Source organism: Rutilus rutilus, assembly GCF_951802725.1.
Source record: "Rutilus rutilus genome assembly, chromosome: 1".
In the NCBI taxonomy this organism is placed as follows: Eukaryota; Metazoa; Chordata; class Actinopteri; order Cypriniformes; family Leuciscidae; genus Rutilus; species Rutilus rutilus.
The window spans coordinates 55,572,592-55,589,182 of NC_140209.1; the positions used below are offsets into that span (position 1 = coordinate 55,572,592).

Below are 16,591 nucleotides of genomic sequence, written 5' to 3' on the forward strand. Positions count from 1 at the left end.
GACGGTCCAAGCAATCTTTGAATTTCTCACGGGGCAATATGGAGACACCACCCCGGTAGCTGTCCTGCGAACGCAGTTTTTCAATTGTAGACAAGGGCCTCGACAAAATGTCCGTGCATTCACACTACAGATGAGGGAACAGTTCTCCCGTTTGAAAGGAAGACAGGATCACGGTCTGGGTGATGAGGAAGTCCTGTTGAGAGATCAGTTTCTATTAGGATTACGAGAAGGCCCTGTGCGTCAGAGTCTGCGGGTCCAACTACGACGAGAACCCGACCTCACTTTTGAAGAGCTGCGTGGAGAAGCTTTAGCCCTTGAACGTGACCATGCTGCGAGCGTAGACCCTCCCAGTTGTCTGGCTACCAACGCCACTAGTGTTCCACCGCCCCCTGCTACATCGGATTGGAAACAGGCCCTTCGGGAGGAGCTGAAGAAGGACGTACGTGAGCAACTGTCCGAACTGTCTAAGTCCCTCGTGGCAGAACTTCGCCGGGAACATCCCCGTTCATTGCCTCCGCCACGGGAGCGGGCGTACTCCGATGGGGGCCATCTCCCAGAACGCCGTCCACTTCGGCCTTTGGGGCCTCGATTCCAGTGGGATGAACAGGGTCGTCCTCTCTGCAATAACTGTGGAGAACCGGGTCATTATTTCCGTCAGTGCTCCTCCAGACGGGCATCGCAGGGGGGTTTTTAGAGCGTCCGGCCACTGTGGGTCAAGTGGTCGGGACCCCCTTGTTAGACCCTCAGCTTCCCACACTCCCCAACGAACACCTGGTGGGCCGTTGCCCGGTTGTGGCGATTCAGGTCAACGGCCAGGAAGTACAATGCCTCCTGGACACCGGGTCGCAAGTAACCTTGTTTGCGGAGAGCCTGACTCATGAGTTATTTGGTGCCCAGGGTCGGTCGACGGCCGAAGCCCCCTGGTTGACCCTGCGTGGGGCAAATGGACTTGACATACCATACGTTGGATATTTGGTGATGGATCTGGAGATACACGGGGTTGTGGTACCCCAGAAGGGAGTAGTGGTGGTGCGAGATGGCTGTCTGGGGTCTCATCGGGCCCTACTGGGCATGAACGTGATCTCTGAGTGTTGGGAGGAACTGTTCCGGGGCAGACCAGTGCGAGCTGCCTCGTCATCGGATGGCCAGGAGTGGGATCGGGTGAGAGCCGACTGTCGCCGGGTTTGCCTGGCCGAGCAGCAGGGCGAACGGGAGAGTACTGGGAGAGTGGCCTGCCGTTATGCCTTGTCCGTTCCCGCTCGAAGTGAAGCCGTGGTCTGGGCCAGGGTGCCCTCTCGGCTTTATAGCCCCCAGGAGTGGGTTTTGGTGGAGCCCTACCCGGATGGCCCCAAGGTGGAAGTTGCTCGGGGGCTGGCGTCCGCAAGGAGAGGCCGAGTCTCAGTTAGAGTCCGAAACACAAATTCTTTCCCGATCCATCTATACCGCCACCAACGCCTGGCCCGAGTTACCTCGGTGAAGCCCCATCAAATTCGAGAACAGGGAGAAGTGGAATTCTGTCGAGTAAGTCCAACAGTGGTAGAGGTGGCCCTGGCACAAACGGGTCGACACGTGGAAGAGGTTGGAGGAAGACTGCCGACACACCTGGAAGGAGAGTCGTTACGTGGAGAGGGATTGAAAGAGGACCAAGTCCAACAACTTCAATGTTTCTTGACGAAATGGCAACATTTGTTCTCTACCCACGACGAGGACTACGGCCGTACGGATGCAGTTAAGCACCAGATCCCGACCGGAGAGGCCACACCCAGCAGGGAGCGTTATCGACCCGTGCCTCCGACCCTGTATTCAGAGGTTCGCACCCTCCTGAGGGGGATGTTGGATAAGGGAATTATCCGGGAGAGCAGCAGTCCTTGGGCCGCGCCGATAGTACTGGTACGGAAGAAAAATGGTTCTTGGAGGTTCTGTGTGGACTACCGGCGGCTCAACCAGGTGACCAAAAGGGATGCTTTCCCATTGCCCCGAGTAGAGGATTCTCTCACCAGCCTTACCCAAGCAGCTTGGTATTCGACACTCGATCTGGCCAGCGGATACTGGCAAGTCCAGGTGGATGAGCGGGACAGGGAGAAGACTGCGTTCACTACCCCCTTTGGGTTATATGAGTGGGACCGGATGCCCTTTGGCCTCTGCAACGCCCCAGCCACCTTCCAACGGCTCATGCAGCGTTGCCTGGGCGGCCAACTAATGGAAACCACGCTTGTCTACCTCGACGACGTGATCGTCTATTCTCCGGATTTCGGGTCCCATCTCCAACACCTGGAACAGGTCTTCCTCTCCCTGGAGAAGTATGGGCTGAAACTCCAGCCGGGGAAATGTCAGCTTTTCCGAAAGGAGGTAAAATTCTTGGGCCACATTGTGAGTGCTGGAGGGATTTCTGTCGATCCGGAGAAGGTGGCGGCTGTGCAGGGGTGGGCCACCCCTAAGACGGTACGGCAGGTTAGATCCTTCCTGGGCTTCGTCGGATATTATAGGCGGTTCATTAAAGACTTCTCCAGAATCGCCAAGCCGATCAACCAGCTGCTGGGAGGTACGGGACGAGTTCGGGGTCGAGGGTCGCCGTCGATCCAGTGGGATCCGGCGTGTGAGGAGGCCTTTCAGAGGCTCAAACAGGAGTTATTACAGGCCCCGATTTTGGCTTATGCCGACTTCACACAACCTTTCATCCTGTACACAGATGCCAGTAACCTGGGGTTAGGAGCTGTTCTGGCTCAGAAGCAACAAGGAAAGGAGAGGGTAATCGCTTATGCGAGCCGAAGCCTGCACCCCACCGAGAGAAACGACGCCAATTACAGTTCCTTTAAACTCGAGCTGCTGGCAATGAAGTGGGCGGTGAGTGAAAAATTTAAAGATTACCTGTGGGGAGCCAGGGTGCAAGTGGTTACGGACAATAATCCGCTCGTACATCTGCAGACCGCCAAGCTGGGGGCGGTAGAACAGAGATGGGTGGCACAACTGGCGAACTTCGATTACCAGCTCCAGTACCGGCCAGGGAGGGAACACACCAACGCCGATGTCCTATCTAGGCTGCCAGAGGAAGGATCCTCGGGCCCGGTATTGGCTCAGGAAGCAGGACATGACGAAGGACTAATGGTGGGGATTGTGGAGGCACCCGGCCAGCCCTTGGAAGAACCCCCGGGTAGTTGGGGATGGGACCCGCAGCGCTGGAGGGTATGGCAGGGCGAGGACGAGGATCTGCTGGTGGTCCGGACTTGGCTGAGGCGGAAGGCATGGCCCGACGGTGCGGAATGCCGAGCTCAGACCCGGACAGTGCGAGGACTGTTGGGCCAGAGAGAGAGACTCTACTTGAAGGAAGGGGTGATCTGCAGGGCCCTTCAAGATCCCAAGAGGGGTGACAGGGTCTGTCAGGTGGTGGTCCCAGAGGGCCGCTGGCCAGCGTTGTTGGAAGCCTATCACACCAGGATGGGGCATCAAGGGCAGGAGAGGACGACGGCCTTACTACGGCGACACTTCTATTGGCCCGGGATGGAGGGCACGACGAGAGCCTATTTACAGAAGTGCCCACGCTGTATACTGTTTAAGACCAGGAAAGAGGTACGGGCTCCGCTGGTTCCAATTCAGGCCAAGGCACCCTTGCACATTGTCGCTATGGACTATCTGACCCTGGGTCGGCCGGTGGACCGGATCCAGTATATCCTTGTGGTTACGGACCTGTTCACGAAGTACGCTTGGGCCGTTCCGACCCTAGATCAGACTGCCATTACCACCGCCAACGCCCTGTGGAAGTACGTGATCCAGCCGTTCGGGTGTCCCGAAGTACTCCATTCTGATCAGGGGCCTAACTTTGAGTCCAGGGTGATCCACGAGCTGTGCCAGCTGTATGGAGGGAAGAAGACCCATACGACCCCTTATCACCCCCAAGGGAACGGGGGTTGTGAGAGATTTAACCAGACGCTGCTGAGCCTGCTGGGGACCCTGGAGGAGGACCAGCAGGGCCATTGGGCCGACAGACTTCCGGCATTAGTTCAGGCATACAACAATAGCGTACACAGTACTATGGGCTACGCCCCAACTTACCTGATGTTTGGAAGGCATGTGAGGCTTCCAACTGATTTGCTCTTGGGGACCATGGCGGCGGAAGAAGGGAGCAGTCTGACCGATTGGGTGACCAGGCACCACCAGCGCCTTCAGTCGGCTTATGAGCAGGTCTCGGATCAGATCAATCGGGCTGCAGCGAAGAACAAAAGGCTATACGACCGGACGGCTCGGGAAGCACCGCTACTACCAGGGGAGAGAGTATTGGTAAGGGACAACCGTCGCCAGGGGAAGGGCAAACTAAGCGACCGGTGGGAGTCACAGCCCTATGTAGTCCAGCGGCAACCACACCCAGACCAGCCGGTTTATGCCATCCGTCCCGAAGGGAGAGCCGGTCCAGAGCGGGTGTTGCATCGCAACCTGATTCGCCCCTGTCCGAACTATCCGACTCCTGCTGCCGAAAAGCCCCCCGGTGAAACAGCATGGATGCCCCAGTTGGTAGGATGGGCGGTGGTCCCGAGGGGACTAGGCATAGAGCCACGGCCCGAAGAGCCTATTTCTCCACCCAGGCGGCCCCAGCGGGAGAACCGAGGTCGGCCCCCAGCTAGATATGGAGAATGGGTGTCTGGCTCCCGTTCTCGGGACTAGAACGGTTTGGCGGGGGAGTATGTCACGGTGTGACAAATGAGGGCGGAACTAAAGTTCGCCGCAATTGTGTCCCCTCCGGTACAATAATAAGGAAACACTACCCCCCCGTGTAAGTGTATATCTGTTGCCCTGCCAACCGGGATGAGGAAATTGACACCAGGTGTGAGCAATTAATTTGGAGCCATGACAAAGCCATGTGGGCATTGAGAAGGATATAAAAAGCCAGTGAAGAGAGACTGTGGGGTGGTTCTCTCCCGTGAGAAGTCGTTCTATTTGAGTGTTGCAGAGAGGAATTGCGGGGTGCAAAGGGAAGTGCTGCTGGAGGGGACTTGAGGAGTGTGGAAGAGTTGTGAAAACACACCGTTTGCCTGGAAGGGAGAGAGATAAGTAATCGACCATCGTATCTCGTACCTGCATGTTTCAACACTGAATTTGAGGTGGATTGGAGTGCTTTGATTGTGCTACCTAAACGTCACTGAGTGAATTATACTGATTCATGTTCGATCTCTTGCCCTCTTCCCCCGTGTTGGAACGGTGATGTGAATCCGTCTATGTTTGTGGAGGAAAACCCTGAAACATCTTTTCCCCAACATTGGAGCTCGTTGCTTGTGGCACGGAGACCCCTGGGTGAGTGCTGGCCTTATCTGCACTTATTGAAGTGGATTGCAGTGCTTAAATTGACGTTTCCCCCCTCACGTTGCATGTTTGGAGTGAAATTGCCGTGTGTGTGTGGAAGATTTATTTTCTCTTGCCGTGCACTCCCCACGTGCCATGCTGGTCTACTGTCAGTAATTGGAGCTTAATAATTCGATCGGTCCCATCTGTTGAGGACTAGAAGGAATAGCATCTGTGAGTCAAACTAACCTCTCTGTTTTGAAGTAGTGATTCTGACTGTCTTAGAAGAAGCTCTGTCCAGCCTGTTGACTTAAGTTCGCTACTTGCATGTCAACCCACCTGTATGGTGAGAAGGTTTGCCCCCCTTGCAACACACGTGAGACTGCACACTCTATCTGCAATCGTGATTTTGTCTGTCTTAGCAGGAGCTCCGCTCAGCCTGCTGACTTTGAGTCTGCTGCAGCCCTAAGCCCACCTGTACGGTGTGAAGTTATCTGTCCCCGGCAACCCACGTGAGAACTGTATACTGCTGTTGAAGTTGATTCTGTCTGTCCTAGAGAAGCTCACCTCAGCCTGCGACTGGAGTCTGCTACAACCCCAAGTCCATTCTGCATGGTGCGAAGTCATCTGTCCCCTGCAACACATGTGCGAATTGTATACTGCTGTTGAAGTTGATTCTGTCTGTTCTAGAGAAGCTCCACTCAGCCCGCGACTTGAACTTGCTACAACCCCAAGTCCATCTGCATGGTGTGAAGTTATCTGTCCCCTGCAACACACGTGAGAACTGTATACTGCTGTTGAAGTTGATTCTGTCTGTCCTAGAGAAGTTCACCTCAGCCTGCGACTTGAGTCTGCTACAACCCCAAGTCCATCTGCATGGTGTGAAGTTATCTGTCCCCTGCAACACACGTGAGAACTGTATACTGCTGTTGAAGTTGATTCTGTCTGTCCTAGAGAAGTTCACCTCAGCCTGCGACTTGAGTCTGCTACAACCCCAAGTCCATTCTGCATGGTGTGAAGTCATCTGTCCCCTGCAACACACGTGAGAATTGTATACCGCTGTTGAAGTTGATTCTGTCTGTTCTAGAGAAGCTCCACTCAGCCTGTGACTTGAATCTGCTATAGCCCCCGGTCCATCTGCATGGTGTGAAGTTATCTGTCCCCTGCAACACACGTAAGAACTGTATACTGTGGTGAAGTTGATTTTGTCTGTCTTAGAGCAGCCCTGCTCAGCTGCGACTTTGAGTCTGTTACAATCCCAAGTCCATCTGCATGGTGCGAAGTTAGCGGTCCCCCGCAACACACGTGAGAGTGGTATATTGCTGTTGAAGTTGATTCTGTCTGTCCAGGAGAAGCTCCGCTCGGCCTGCACTTTGAGTCTGCTATAGCCCCCGGCCCATCTGCATGGTGTGGAGTCACCTGTCCCCGGCAACACACGTGAGGCCTATATACTGCTGTTGAAGCTGACTCTGTCTGTTCTAACTGTCTGCCCTAGAGAAGCTCCGTTCAGCCTGTTGACTCGAGTCTGCTGTAGCCCTAGAGTTCCAACTGTCTACTCACCTGTGGAAACTCACCTGTCTGTCGTCGGTCCCTGTGAACCCTGCATCAGTGTGGGAAGAGGAACAGCCCGACCGTCTACTCACCTGTGGAAACTCACCTGTCTGTCGTCGGTCCCTGTGAACCCTGCATCAGTGTGGGAAGAGGAACAGCCCGACCGTCTACTCACCTGTGGAAACTCACCTGTCTGTCGTCGGTCCCTGTGAACCCTGCATCAGTGTGGGAAGAGGAACAGCCCGACCGTCTGCTCACCTGTGGAAACTCACCTGTCTGTCGTAGGTCCCTGCGGACCCCGCATCAGTGCGGGAAGAGGAACAGCCCCGAACGCATACACACCCGTGGAAATCCATCGATCCATCTCAGGCCATTGCGAACCTTGTATCGGCGTGGGAGTGGGCCCCGGAGACTGCTGCATTGCCTCGATTCCGGGGGAGAAGAGGAAAGGAAGATTTTAGCTTAGGTTATTCAAATTACTTTTAACTTTAATAAAAAGAACTGTGATTCCCTTGAATTCTGTTTCCGTCTCGTCTCTGACACGCTCCTCAGGGTGGTCCTGGTTCAGGGGTGGGCGCAGTCCGGCTTGGCCCATCCCGACCTGTGACAGATACATGTCGTTATCCTCGGTGTCAAAAGAAGTGTTTCATCCTCTGTATAGTCAAGGAAGTTGGTTTATCCTGTCTAATCAAGGAAGGTTGTGTTAACATTATCCTCTGCAATGCCAGAGAGTCATTCTCTGTATAGTAAGGGAAAATGTATCCTCCGCTCAATCAGGGAAGGTTAACAGCTTTTACAGTTCATGTTGAGGTTTATCCTCTTTGTCAGGGAAGTACTGTCAGGAAAACATCACCAAGGTTAAAAGAAAAGCTACGTTAATCCCCAACCACTGATAAATCAAGTGATCAGTTCAAATCATTGTTAGGACAGCACATGGACTCAATAATAGGACAGCACATGACTAAGTCAGATTGGGTTTAACAAAAAAATCTGGTCTTCACAGATTGTCCTTGTATATAGACCTCCTATAATGCAGATTTCTGCTAATCTTAGTTGGTCCTCATCTTCCAGGTGTGTTGATCATCTCATTCGTGAGCCGTTGCAATGGGCTTTCCCTCATTGGCGAGGGAGGTCTGTTACTAGCACGCATCCTTGATCCCTCACTTTATGCTGTGTGGGGTTGAGGCTGGCTGGTGTAGCTTAAGGTGAGAGGCTTGGAACCAAATGTCATACTCTCCAACCATTTTTCTGATCATTGCAAGATTTTTCCCTGAAATCATAACTGCGCACCCATTGGTACTTATTGGTGGAGTGAATAGAATCTATTATATATATATATATATGTATGTATATTATCTATAATAGAATAGTTTCTTTCAAATGCGAAATATTGCTATAATTAAATGTCTTGTCTTTCAGTGATCTGCCGATGTCTTTTTGCTTTATGTTCTCATTAGAATGTTCAGGAATACCGTACAGACGGAGGTTCCATCTCCGCTGATATCGCTCGGCATCGTTCAGTCTTTGCTCAAGTTCGTGGATTTTGGTGCTGTTTAAATTGGTGGTAGTTTTGCAGCTCTTCAAGTCTGTTTTTACAGCGTTTACTTCTTCAAACACAAAGTCAATTGATTTCTTAAGGCCCTCAATGCTCACCGTGTTGCTGGTAATCATTTTGCCGAGGTTGTTTGCACTTTCTTTAATCCTGGATGTCAATGCCTCAATGACATTATCTTGCAATTCCGTCAAGGAAATTTCGCCTCGAGATTTCTTTTGTTGAGGTTTCACAGGCGTATCTAGGTCGGAATCATGTACGATCTCGAGACTTGGGCTTTCAGACCGGGTGACAACTGGATTTTTTTGGCCATATTGATGGTCTACCTCGATGTGTGCAGCAGATTCACCAACAGCGACAGGAACATCTAATTCCATCTCTTCCGTAAGCGACTTGGAGGTAGAATTCTTATTTTTTCCTTTGCGTTTCATCGTGCTATCCTGGGTTTCCATGTGTGTTCAAGAGTTCAGTTAACGATCGCCAACTTAAGGAGGAAATTAAACTAACGTAAATAACAAGTTACTCCGCCTAAACAAAACAGGAAATGGCCTAATGCATAATCGAGCGATATGATCCGTCCGGGTTTAAATAGAGTTAAAATATAGGGGATGTCCCCCTTTTCTTAATTGCGTCCTTCCCTCGCATCCTACATGGGGTGGAGCTGAGACGCGAGGAAAGGAAACGAGGATGCAAAAATAAGAATTGAGAAGACTGTCCCATGTCTTAAAGGGATAGTTCACCCAAAAATGAAAATTAGCCCATGATTTACTCACCCTCAAGCCATCCTAGGTGTATATGACATTCTTCTTTCAGACAAATACAATCAGAGTTATATTTAAAAAAAAGTTAAACAGCCCTTCACTCTCATTATTAAGTATCCCATCATGTATATGTTCGGGAACTCATGTGCCCCTGAAATCACAAGATGTGGAGGTAAACATTCCACTATAATGTAAATTAATGTAAATTAATTAGATACATATAATTTGGTAGTAAAAACATAACGTGTTGCACATTTTATTGGTGCAAAGTTGAGTATGGTATGTGTAGGCCTATTTTGTACAACATTTGCAACTGTTTTTATTACTTAACCCTAAGTGATAAAACCCTACCCCTAACCCTAACATTTGCAACTTTTATCACTTCATTAGAAGCATCACTTTTTTCTTTTCTTTTTGCATTTTTTTGCAAAACTATAAGCGTGTCCAATCGAGTAATCAAAAGCTTGCAGTCTTTACGCTTACTTGAACACTTGGGCCAAATAGAGGAAATACGTCATGCAAGTAGACAAGTAGTCAAGTGCAAAGACCGCAAGTGTGGGTATTTGGACAAGGCATTATTCACAATATTATTTACGGTTATTATTACGACATCTGGCGTGAACGCATAACTCCGCTCCTCCAAACTTAATCAAACACACCTGAACAAGCTAATCAAGGTCTTCAAGATGAGGCTACTAGAAAGTTACAGTCAGGTGTGTTTGATCAGGGTTGGAGTTACCCAGACCTCCTTGGATCTTTAAAAACGCCTTTTCAGAAACTTTCATACAGCAGCACGTGTTTTCAGTGTCTCACTGTTCTCCTGACTGACTAATTCAGTGCGGTTTCCAGCAGAGCTCATTGTGAGATCACAGGTCGAGAGGATGACAACTCGAGTGTACTGCTCGTTGAGAGTTGTTTTATTGTGCCTGTCTACATGGTTGTGCACAACGCTCGCTGGAGTTGCAGGTGAGAAGATCTTTTAGCTTCATTACACAGTCTGAAGAAATGCATAAACAAGTGCCTTACAAAATATGACTTCTTTTGAACATTGCTACAGTACATTTAGTTGCAATAGTAAATTTATGAAAAACACATTAACTGTCTATGTCTTCTATCTGCTTTGTGCTTATTACACACCCCACTACTCTTTGTTTTTAAAACTGAAACCGTTACAACACTCCCTGGTCCCTTTTAACAATCCTCTTCTGTAGAGTCCGGTCAGTGTCCGGTAATGCTGACGGTCGTGCCGTCTCAACGAGGATGTACTTCTGATAGAGACTGCTCTGGAGGACATAAATGCTGTCAATTTCCCTGTGGGCCAGCGTGTGTGCCGCCTGTTTTCAGTGAGTTTCAATTAATGATGGATGCTAGAGGTCTCCCAAAAGAAACCCTGAAAATTTTCACTCAGACGTTGCTAGTAAACTTCACAAATAATTGCAAAGTAACTGCAAGTAACACATTGAACTAAACATGAAACTTTGAAGTAGAAAGACTGAACTATACATCATTTATATTCAAACCGTAAATGAGATCTTCAGCATACAGTGTTTTCTGTCATGTGTCTTCATAGCAAAGCCGGGAGTGTGTCCAAGCACCAAAACTGGAGGAGGAAATTGTGCCAAGTTGTGTTACTATGATAGTGACTGTCCGGACAATGAGAAATGTTGCAGCAATGGATGTGGACATCAGTGTATGGCTCCATATACAGGTAGTTGTATTACATCTAGTTATGGAGTGTTTGGGTCAGCCCAAAATGTTGTCATATCCTGCTCCATGACAAAAATGCCTAAACTTTAGCACGTATAGCACAGTCTCACAGAATAGTTACAAACTTTATAAAGATGATGGTTATTTAAAATGCAATTCACTCTGTAACACTTGTTACTCATGATTTGCTTTTTGCTTTTTGTGCTGAATGCCACTGAAAGGACAGACTAAAGATGACTATCTGTATCCCTGCAGTGAAGCCTGTGGCCCAACCGCTGAAGCCTGTGGCCCAACCGCCGACGCGTGTGGCCCAACTACTGAAGCCTGCAGTGAAGCCTGTGGCCGAACCGTCAAAGCCTGCAGTGAAGCCTGCAGCCGAACCCCCTAAGCCTGCGGCCGAACCGCCTAAGCCTGCAGTGACGCCTGCGGCCGAACCGCCGACGCCTGTGGTCGAACCGCCTAAGCCTGCGGTGACGCCTGTGGTCGAACCGCCTAAGCCTGCGGTGACGCCTGTGGTCGAACCGCCTAAGCCTGCAGTGACGCCTGTGGTCGAACCGCCTATGCCTGCAGTGACGCCTGCGGTCGACCCGCCTAAGCCTGCGGCTAAACTGCCACTTGGGGGTCTGAGTGGGCCTGAGTGTGCGGGTCGCGATCACCACGATGGCCACGGCTGTCGCGATCACCACAGCGGTCATGATGGGAAATGTAAATCGTGACATTGATTTTGCTGAACTCAAGTTCTCTTACAGATTATTTCAGTGCTTTATTCGTATTGAATGTTTGCAAATAATTGCAAAGAAACTGCAAGTAACGTGTTGAACTAAACATGAAACTTTGAAGTAGAAAGACTGAACTATATATAATTTATATTCACACCGTAAATGAGACCTTCAGCATACAGTGTTTTCTGTCATGTGTCTTCATAGCAAAGCCGGGAGTGTGTCCAAGCACCAAAACTGGAGGAGGAAATTGTGCCAAGTTGTGTTACTATGACAGTGACTGTCCGGACAATGAGAAATGTTGCAGCAATGGATGTGGACATCAGTGTATGGCTCCATATACAGGTAGTTGTATTACATCTAGTTATGGAGTGTTTGGGTCAGCCCAAACTGTTGTCATATCCTGTTCCATGACAAAAATACCTAAACTTTAGCACGTATAGCACAGTTTCACAGAATAGCTTTACAAAATTAATAAAGATGGTTATTTAAAATGCAATTCACCCTGTAACACTTGTTATTCATGATTTGCTTTTTGTGCTGAATGCCACTGAAAGGACAGACTAAAGATGACTATCTGTATCCCTGCAGTGACGCCTGTGGCCCAACCGCTGAAGCCTGTGGCCCAGCCGCCGAAGCGTGTGGCCCAACTACTGAAGCCTGCAGTGAAGCCTGTGGCCGAACCGTCAAAGCCTGCAGTGAAGCCTGTGGCCCAACCGCCACTTGGCGGTCTGAATGAGCCTGACTGGGCTGGTCGCGATCACCACGGCGGTCATGATGGGCAATGTAAATCGTGACATTGATTTTTGCCGAACTCAAGTTCTCTTACAGATTATTTCAGTGCTTTATTCGTATTGAATGTTCCCTGTTTATCACCAAATAAATCTTGTTTAATGAAGTGTTTTTGCTTGATTGGAGTTTTTGGTACAGAAAATACATCTCCATTTCTGTGGATACATGTCGTTATCCTCGGTGTCAAAAGAAGTGTTTCATCCTCTGTATAGTCAAGGAAGTTGGTTTATCCTGTCTAATCAAGGAAGGTTGTGTTAACGTTATCCTCTGCAATGCCAGAGAGTCATTCTCTGTATAGTAAGGGAAAATGTATCCTCCGCTCAATCAGGGAAGGTTAACAGCTTTTACAGTTCATGTTGAGGTTTATCCTCTTTGTCAGGGAAGTACTGTCAGGAAAACATCACCAAGGTTAAAAGAAAAGCTACGTTAATCCCCAACCACTGATAAATCAAGTGATCAGTTCAAATCATTGTTAGGACAGCACATGGACTCAATAATAGGACAGCACATGACTAAGTCAGATTGGGTTTAACAAAAAAATCTGGTCTTCACAGATTGTCCTTGTATATAGACCTCCTATAATGCAGATTTCTGCTAATCTTAGTTGGTCCTCATCTTCCAGGTGTGTTGATCATCTCATTCGTGAGCCGTTGCAATGGGCTTTCCCTCATTGGCGAGGGAGGTCTGTTACTAGCACGCATCCTTGATCCCTCACTTTATGCTGTGTGGGGTTGAGGCTGGCTGGTGTAGCTTAAGGTGAGAGGCTTGGAACCAAATGTCATACTCTCCAACCATTTTTCTGATCATTGCAAGATTTTTCCCTGAAATCATAACTGCGCACCCATTGGTACTTATTGGTGGAGTGAATAGAATCTATTATATATATATATATGTATATTATCTATAATAGAATAGTTTCTTTCAAATGCGAAATATTGCTATAATTAAATGTCTTGTCTTTCAGTGATCTGCCGATGACTTTTTGCTTTATGTTCTCATTAGAATGTTCAGGAATACCGTACAGACGGAGGTTCCATCTCCGCTGATATCGCTCGGCATCGTTCAGTCTTTGCTCAAGTTCGTGGATTTTGGTGCTGTTTAAATTGGTGGTAGTTTTGCAGCTCTTCAAGTCTGTTTTTACAGCGTTTACTTCTTCAAACACAAAGTCAATTGATTTCTTAAGGCCCTCAATGCTCACCGTGTTGCTGGTAATCATTTTGCCGAGGTTGTTTGCACTTTCTTTAATCCTGGATGTCAATGCCTCAATGACATTATCTTGCAATTCCGTCAAGGAAATTTCGCCTCGAGATTTCTTTTGTTGAGGTTTCACAGGCGTATCTAGGTCGGAATCATGTACGATCTCGAGACTTGGGCTTTCAGACCGGGTGACAACTGGATTTTTTTGGCCATATTGATGGTCTACCTCGATGTGTGCAGCAGATTCACCAACAGCGACAGGAACATCTAATTCCATCTCTTCCGTAAGCGACTTGGAGGTAGAATTCTTATTTTTTCCTTTGCGTTTCATCGTGCTATCCTGGGTTTCCATGTGTGTTCAAGAGTTCAGTTAACGATCGCCAACTTAAGGAGGAAATTAAACTAACGTAAATAACAAGTTACTCCGCCTAAACAAAACAGGAAATGGCCTAATGCATAATCGAGCGATATGATCCGTCCGGGTTTAAATAGAGTTAAAATATAGGGGATGTCCCCCTTTTCTTAATTGCGTCCTTCCCTCGCATCCTACATGGGGTGGAGCTGAGACGCGAGGAAAGGAAACGAGGATGCAAAAATAAGAATTGAGAAGACTGTCCCATGTCTTAAAGGGATAGTTCACCCAAAAATGAAAATTAGCCCATGATTTACTCACCCTCAAGCCATCCTAGGTGTATATGACATTCTTCTTTCAGACAAATACAATCAGAGTTATATTTAAAAAAAAGTTAAACAGCCCTTCACTCTCATTATTAAGTATCCCATCATGTATATGTTCGGGAACTCATGTGCCCCTGAAATCACAAGATGTGGAGGTAAACATTCCACTATAATGTAAATTAATGTAAATTAATTAGATACATATAATTTGGTAGTAAAAACATAACGTGTTGCACATTTTATTGGTGCAAAGTTGAGTATGGTATGTGTAGGCCTATTTTGTACAACATTTGCAACTGTTTTTATCACTTAACCCTAAGTGATAAAACCCTACCCCTAACCCTAACATTTGCAACTTTTATCACTTCATTAGAAGCATCACTTTTTTCTTTTCTTTTTGCATTTTTTTGCAAAACTATAAGCGTGTCCAATCGAGTAATCAAAAGCTTGCAGTCTTTACGCTTACTTGAACACTTGGGCCAAATAGAGGAAATACGTCATGCAAGTAGACAAGTAGTCAAGTGCAAAGACCGCAAGTGTGGGTATTTGGACAAGGCATTATTCACAATATTATTTACGGTTATTATTACGACATCTGGCGTGAACGCATAACTCCGCTCCTCCAAACTTAATCAAACACACCTGAACAAGCTAATCAAGGTCTTCAAGATGAGGCTACTAGAAAGTTACAGTCAGGTGTGTTTGATCAGGGTTGGAGTTACCCAGACCTCCTTGGATCTTTAAAAACGCCTTTTCAGAAACTTTCATACAGCAGCACGTGTTTTCAGTGTCTCACTGTTCTCCTGACTGACTAATTCAGTGCGGTTTCCAGCAGAGCTCATTGTGAGATCACAGGTCGAGAGGATGACAACTCGAGTGTACTGCTCGTTGAGAGTTGTTTTATTGTGCCTGTCTACATGGTTGTGCACAACGCTCGCTGGAGTTGCAGGTGAGAAGATCTTTTAGCTTCATTACACAGTCTGAAGAAATGCATAAACAAGTGCCTTACAAAATATGACTTCTTTTGAACATTGCTACAGTACATTTAGTTGCAATAGTAAATTTATGAAAAACACATTAACTGTCTATGTCTTCTATCTGCTTTGTGCTTATTACACACCCCACTACTCTTTGTTTTTAAAACTGAAACCGTTACAACACTCCCTGGTCCCTTTTAACAATCCTCTTCTGTAGAGTCCGGTCAGTGTCCGGTAATGCTGACGGTCGTGCCGTCTCAACGAGGATGTACTTCTGATAGAGACTGCTCTGGAGGACATAAATGCTGTCAATTTCCCTGTGGGCCAGCGTGTGTGCCGCCTGTTTTCAGTGAGTTTCAATTAATGATGGATGCTAGAGGTCTCCCAAAAGAAACCCTGAAAATTTTCACTCAGACGTTGCTAGTAAACTTCACAAATAATTGCAAAGTAACTGCAAGTAACACATTGAACTAAACATGAAACTTTGAAGTAGAAAGACTGAACTATACATCATTTATATTCAAACCGTAAATGAGATCTTCAGCATACAGTGTTTTCTGTCATGTGTCTTCATAGCAAAGCCGGGAGTGTGTCCAAGCACCAAAACTGGAGGAGGAAATTGTGCCAAGTTGTGTTACTATGATAGTGACTGTCCGGACAATGAGAAATGTTGCAGCAATGGATGTGGACATCAGTGTATGTGTCACAGGTCGGGGTGGGCCAAGCCAGACTGCACCCACCCCTGGAGACCGGGTACCGCCTCGAGGAGCGTGTCAAGGAACCAAACAGCAGACAGAGGATAAAGGAATAACAATTTCTTTATTGAGTTAAAAGCAGATAATTTGAAAAGTCCTAATTAAAATCTTCCTTCTGATCGCCAGAAGCAATTCGATGGGCCCCTGGACCGGAGCGAGATGGACGTTCGTGCACACCCTGCGGCTCGTCGGAGAGGAATCAAGGAGGACACACACCATCCAGGTAGGTCACTGGGTAGGTACTCTTTACAGGGCTCACAAGGACGTCTTGGCTACTCGGACCCCATTCGGACTGGAACCAGGTAAATACTCGTGGTGAGGATGGAACGAGTGCCGGGGGCTGCCCAGAGGTAAGTATCCAGAGGACGGGGATCCTCAATTCAGACGGGTCACAGGGGCGCAGATGGCAAGCAGGCCGGGCCAGGAGGGGGCCGTGGACAGCAAGACGACACTTTGATTGAGCCACGTGCCGCGGCTATTCTCCTTCCTTCCGAACAGCAACAACAATTTGCAGCACGGGCACGGAAGGCCACCCGGCAAGAGGACACTTCACTTTGACTGTGCCCTGCAACAATACAACAGGGTTCAATGGTTCAACAAGATGCGACGCTCAATAATGATACCTTCTCTC

General features: G+C 48.1%; 1 protein-coding gene and 1 long non-coding RNA gene across 3 annotated transcripts; both read left to right on the plus strand.

The window, feature by feature from the left end:
* Positions 1-9,845: 9,845 nt before the first annotated feature.
* On the plus strand, positions 9,846-12,459 carry LOC311303135 (uncharacterized protein). Of its 2 annotated transcripts, none has more exons than XM_084429434.1 (6): positions 9,846-10,101; positions 10,347-10,478; positions 10,706-10,843; positions 11,098-11,547; positions 11,769-11,909; positions 12,153-12,459. In XM_084429434.1, exons 1-6 carry the CDS (start codon positions 10,017-10,019, stop codon positions 12,356-12,358), a joined length of 1,152 nt encoding a protein of 383 aa, XP_084285560.1. In that variant the 5' UTR covers positions 9,846-10,016; the 3' UTR covers positions 12,359-12,459. The 2 variants fall into 2 exon arrangements, with proteins under 2 accessions (XP_084285560.1, XP_084285561.1); XM_084429435.1 differs by having other exon boundaries at positions 9,861-10,101; positions 10,706-10,846; positions 11,769-11,906.
* Positions 12,460-14,971: 2,512 nt separating this feature from the next.
* LOC311303142 lies at positions 14,972-15,898 on the plus strand. Its single transcript, XR_014629721.1, has 3 exons — positions 14,972-15,177; positions 15,423-15,554; positions 15,782-15,898. It is a non-coding gene; the product is annotated as an uncharacterized lncRNA (long non-coding RNA).
* The last annotated feature ends 693 nt before the right edge of the window (positions 15,899-16,591 follow it).

Excerpts from the sequence above, each read along its gene's own strand:
- LOC311303135 (XM_084429434.1), top strand. The coding sequence starts at position 10,017 with ATGACAACTCGAGTGTACTGCTCGTTGAGAGTTGTTTTATTGTGCCTG. Across the intron at positions 10,102-10,346 it reads AACGCTCGCTGGAGTTGCAG|AGTCCGGTCAGTGTCCGGTA; the intron begins GTGAGAAGATCT and ends CCTCTTCTGTAG. Across the intron at positions 10,479-10,705 it reads GTGTGTGCCGCCTGTTTTCA|CAAAGCCGGGAGTGTGTCCA; the intron begins GTGAGTTTCAAT and ends GTGTCTTCATAG.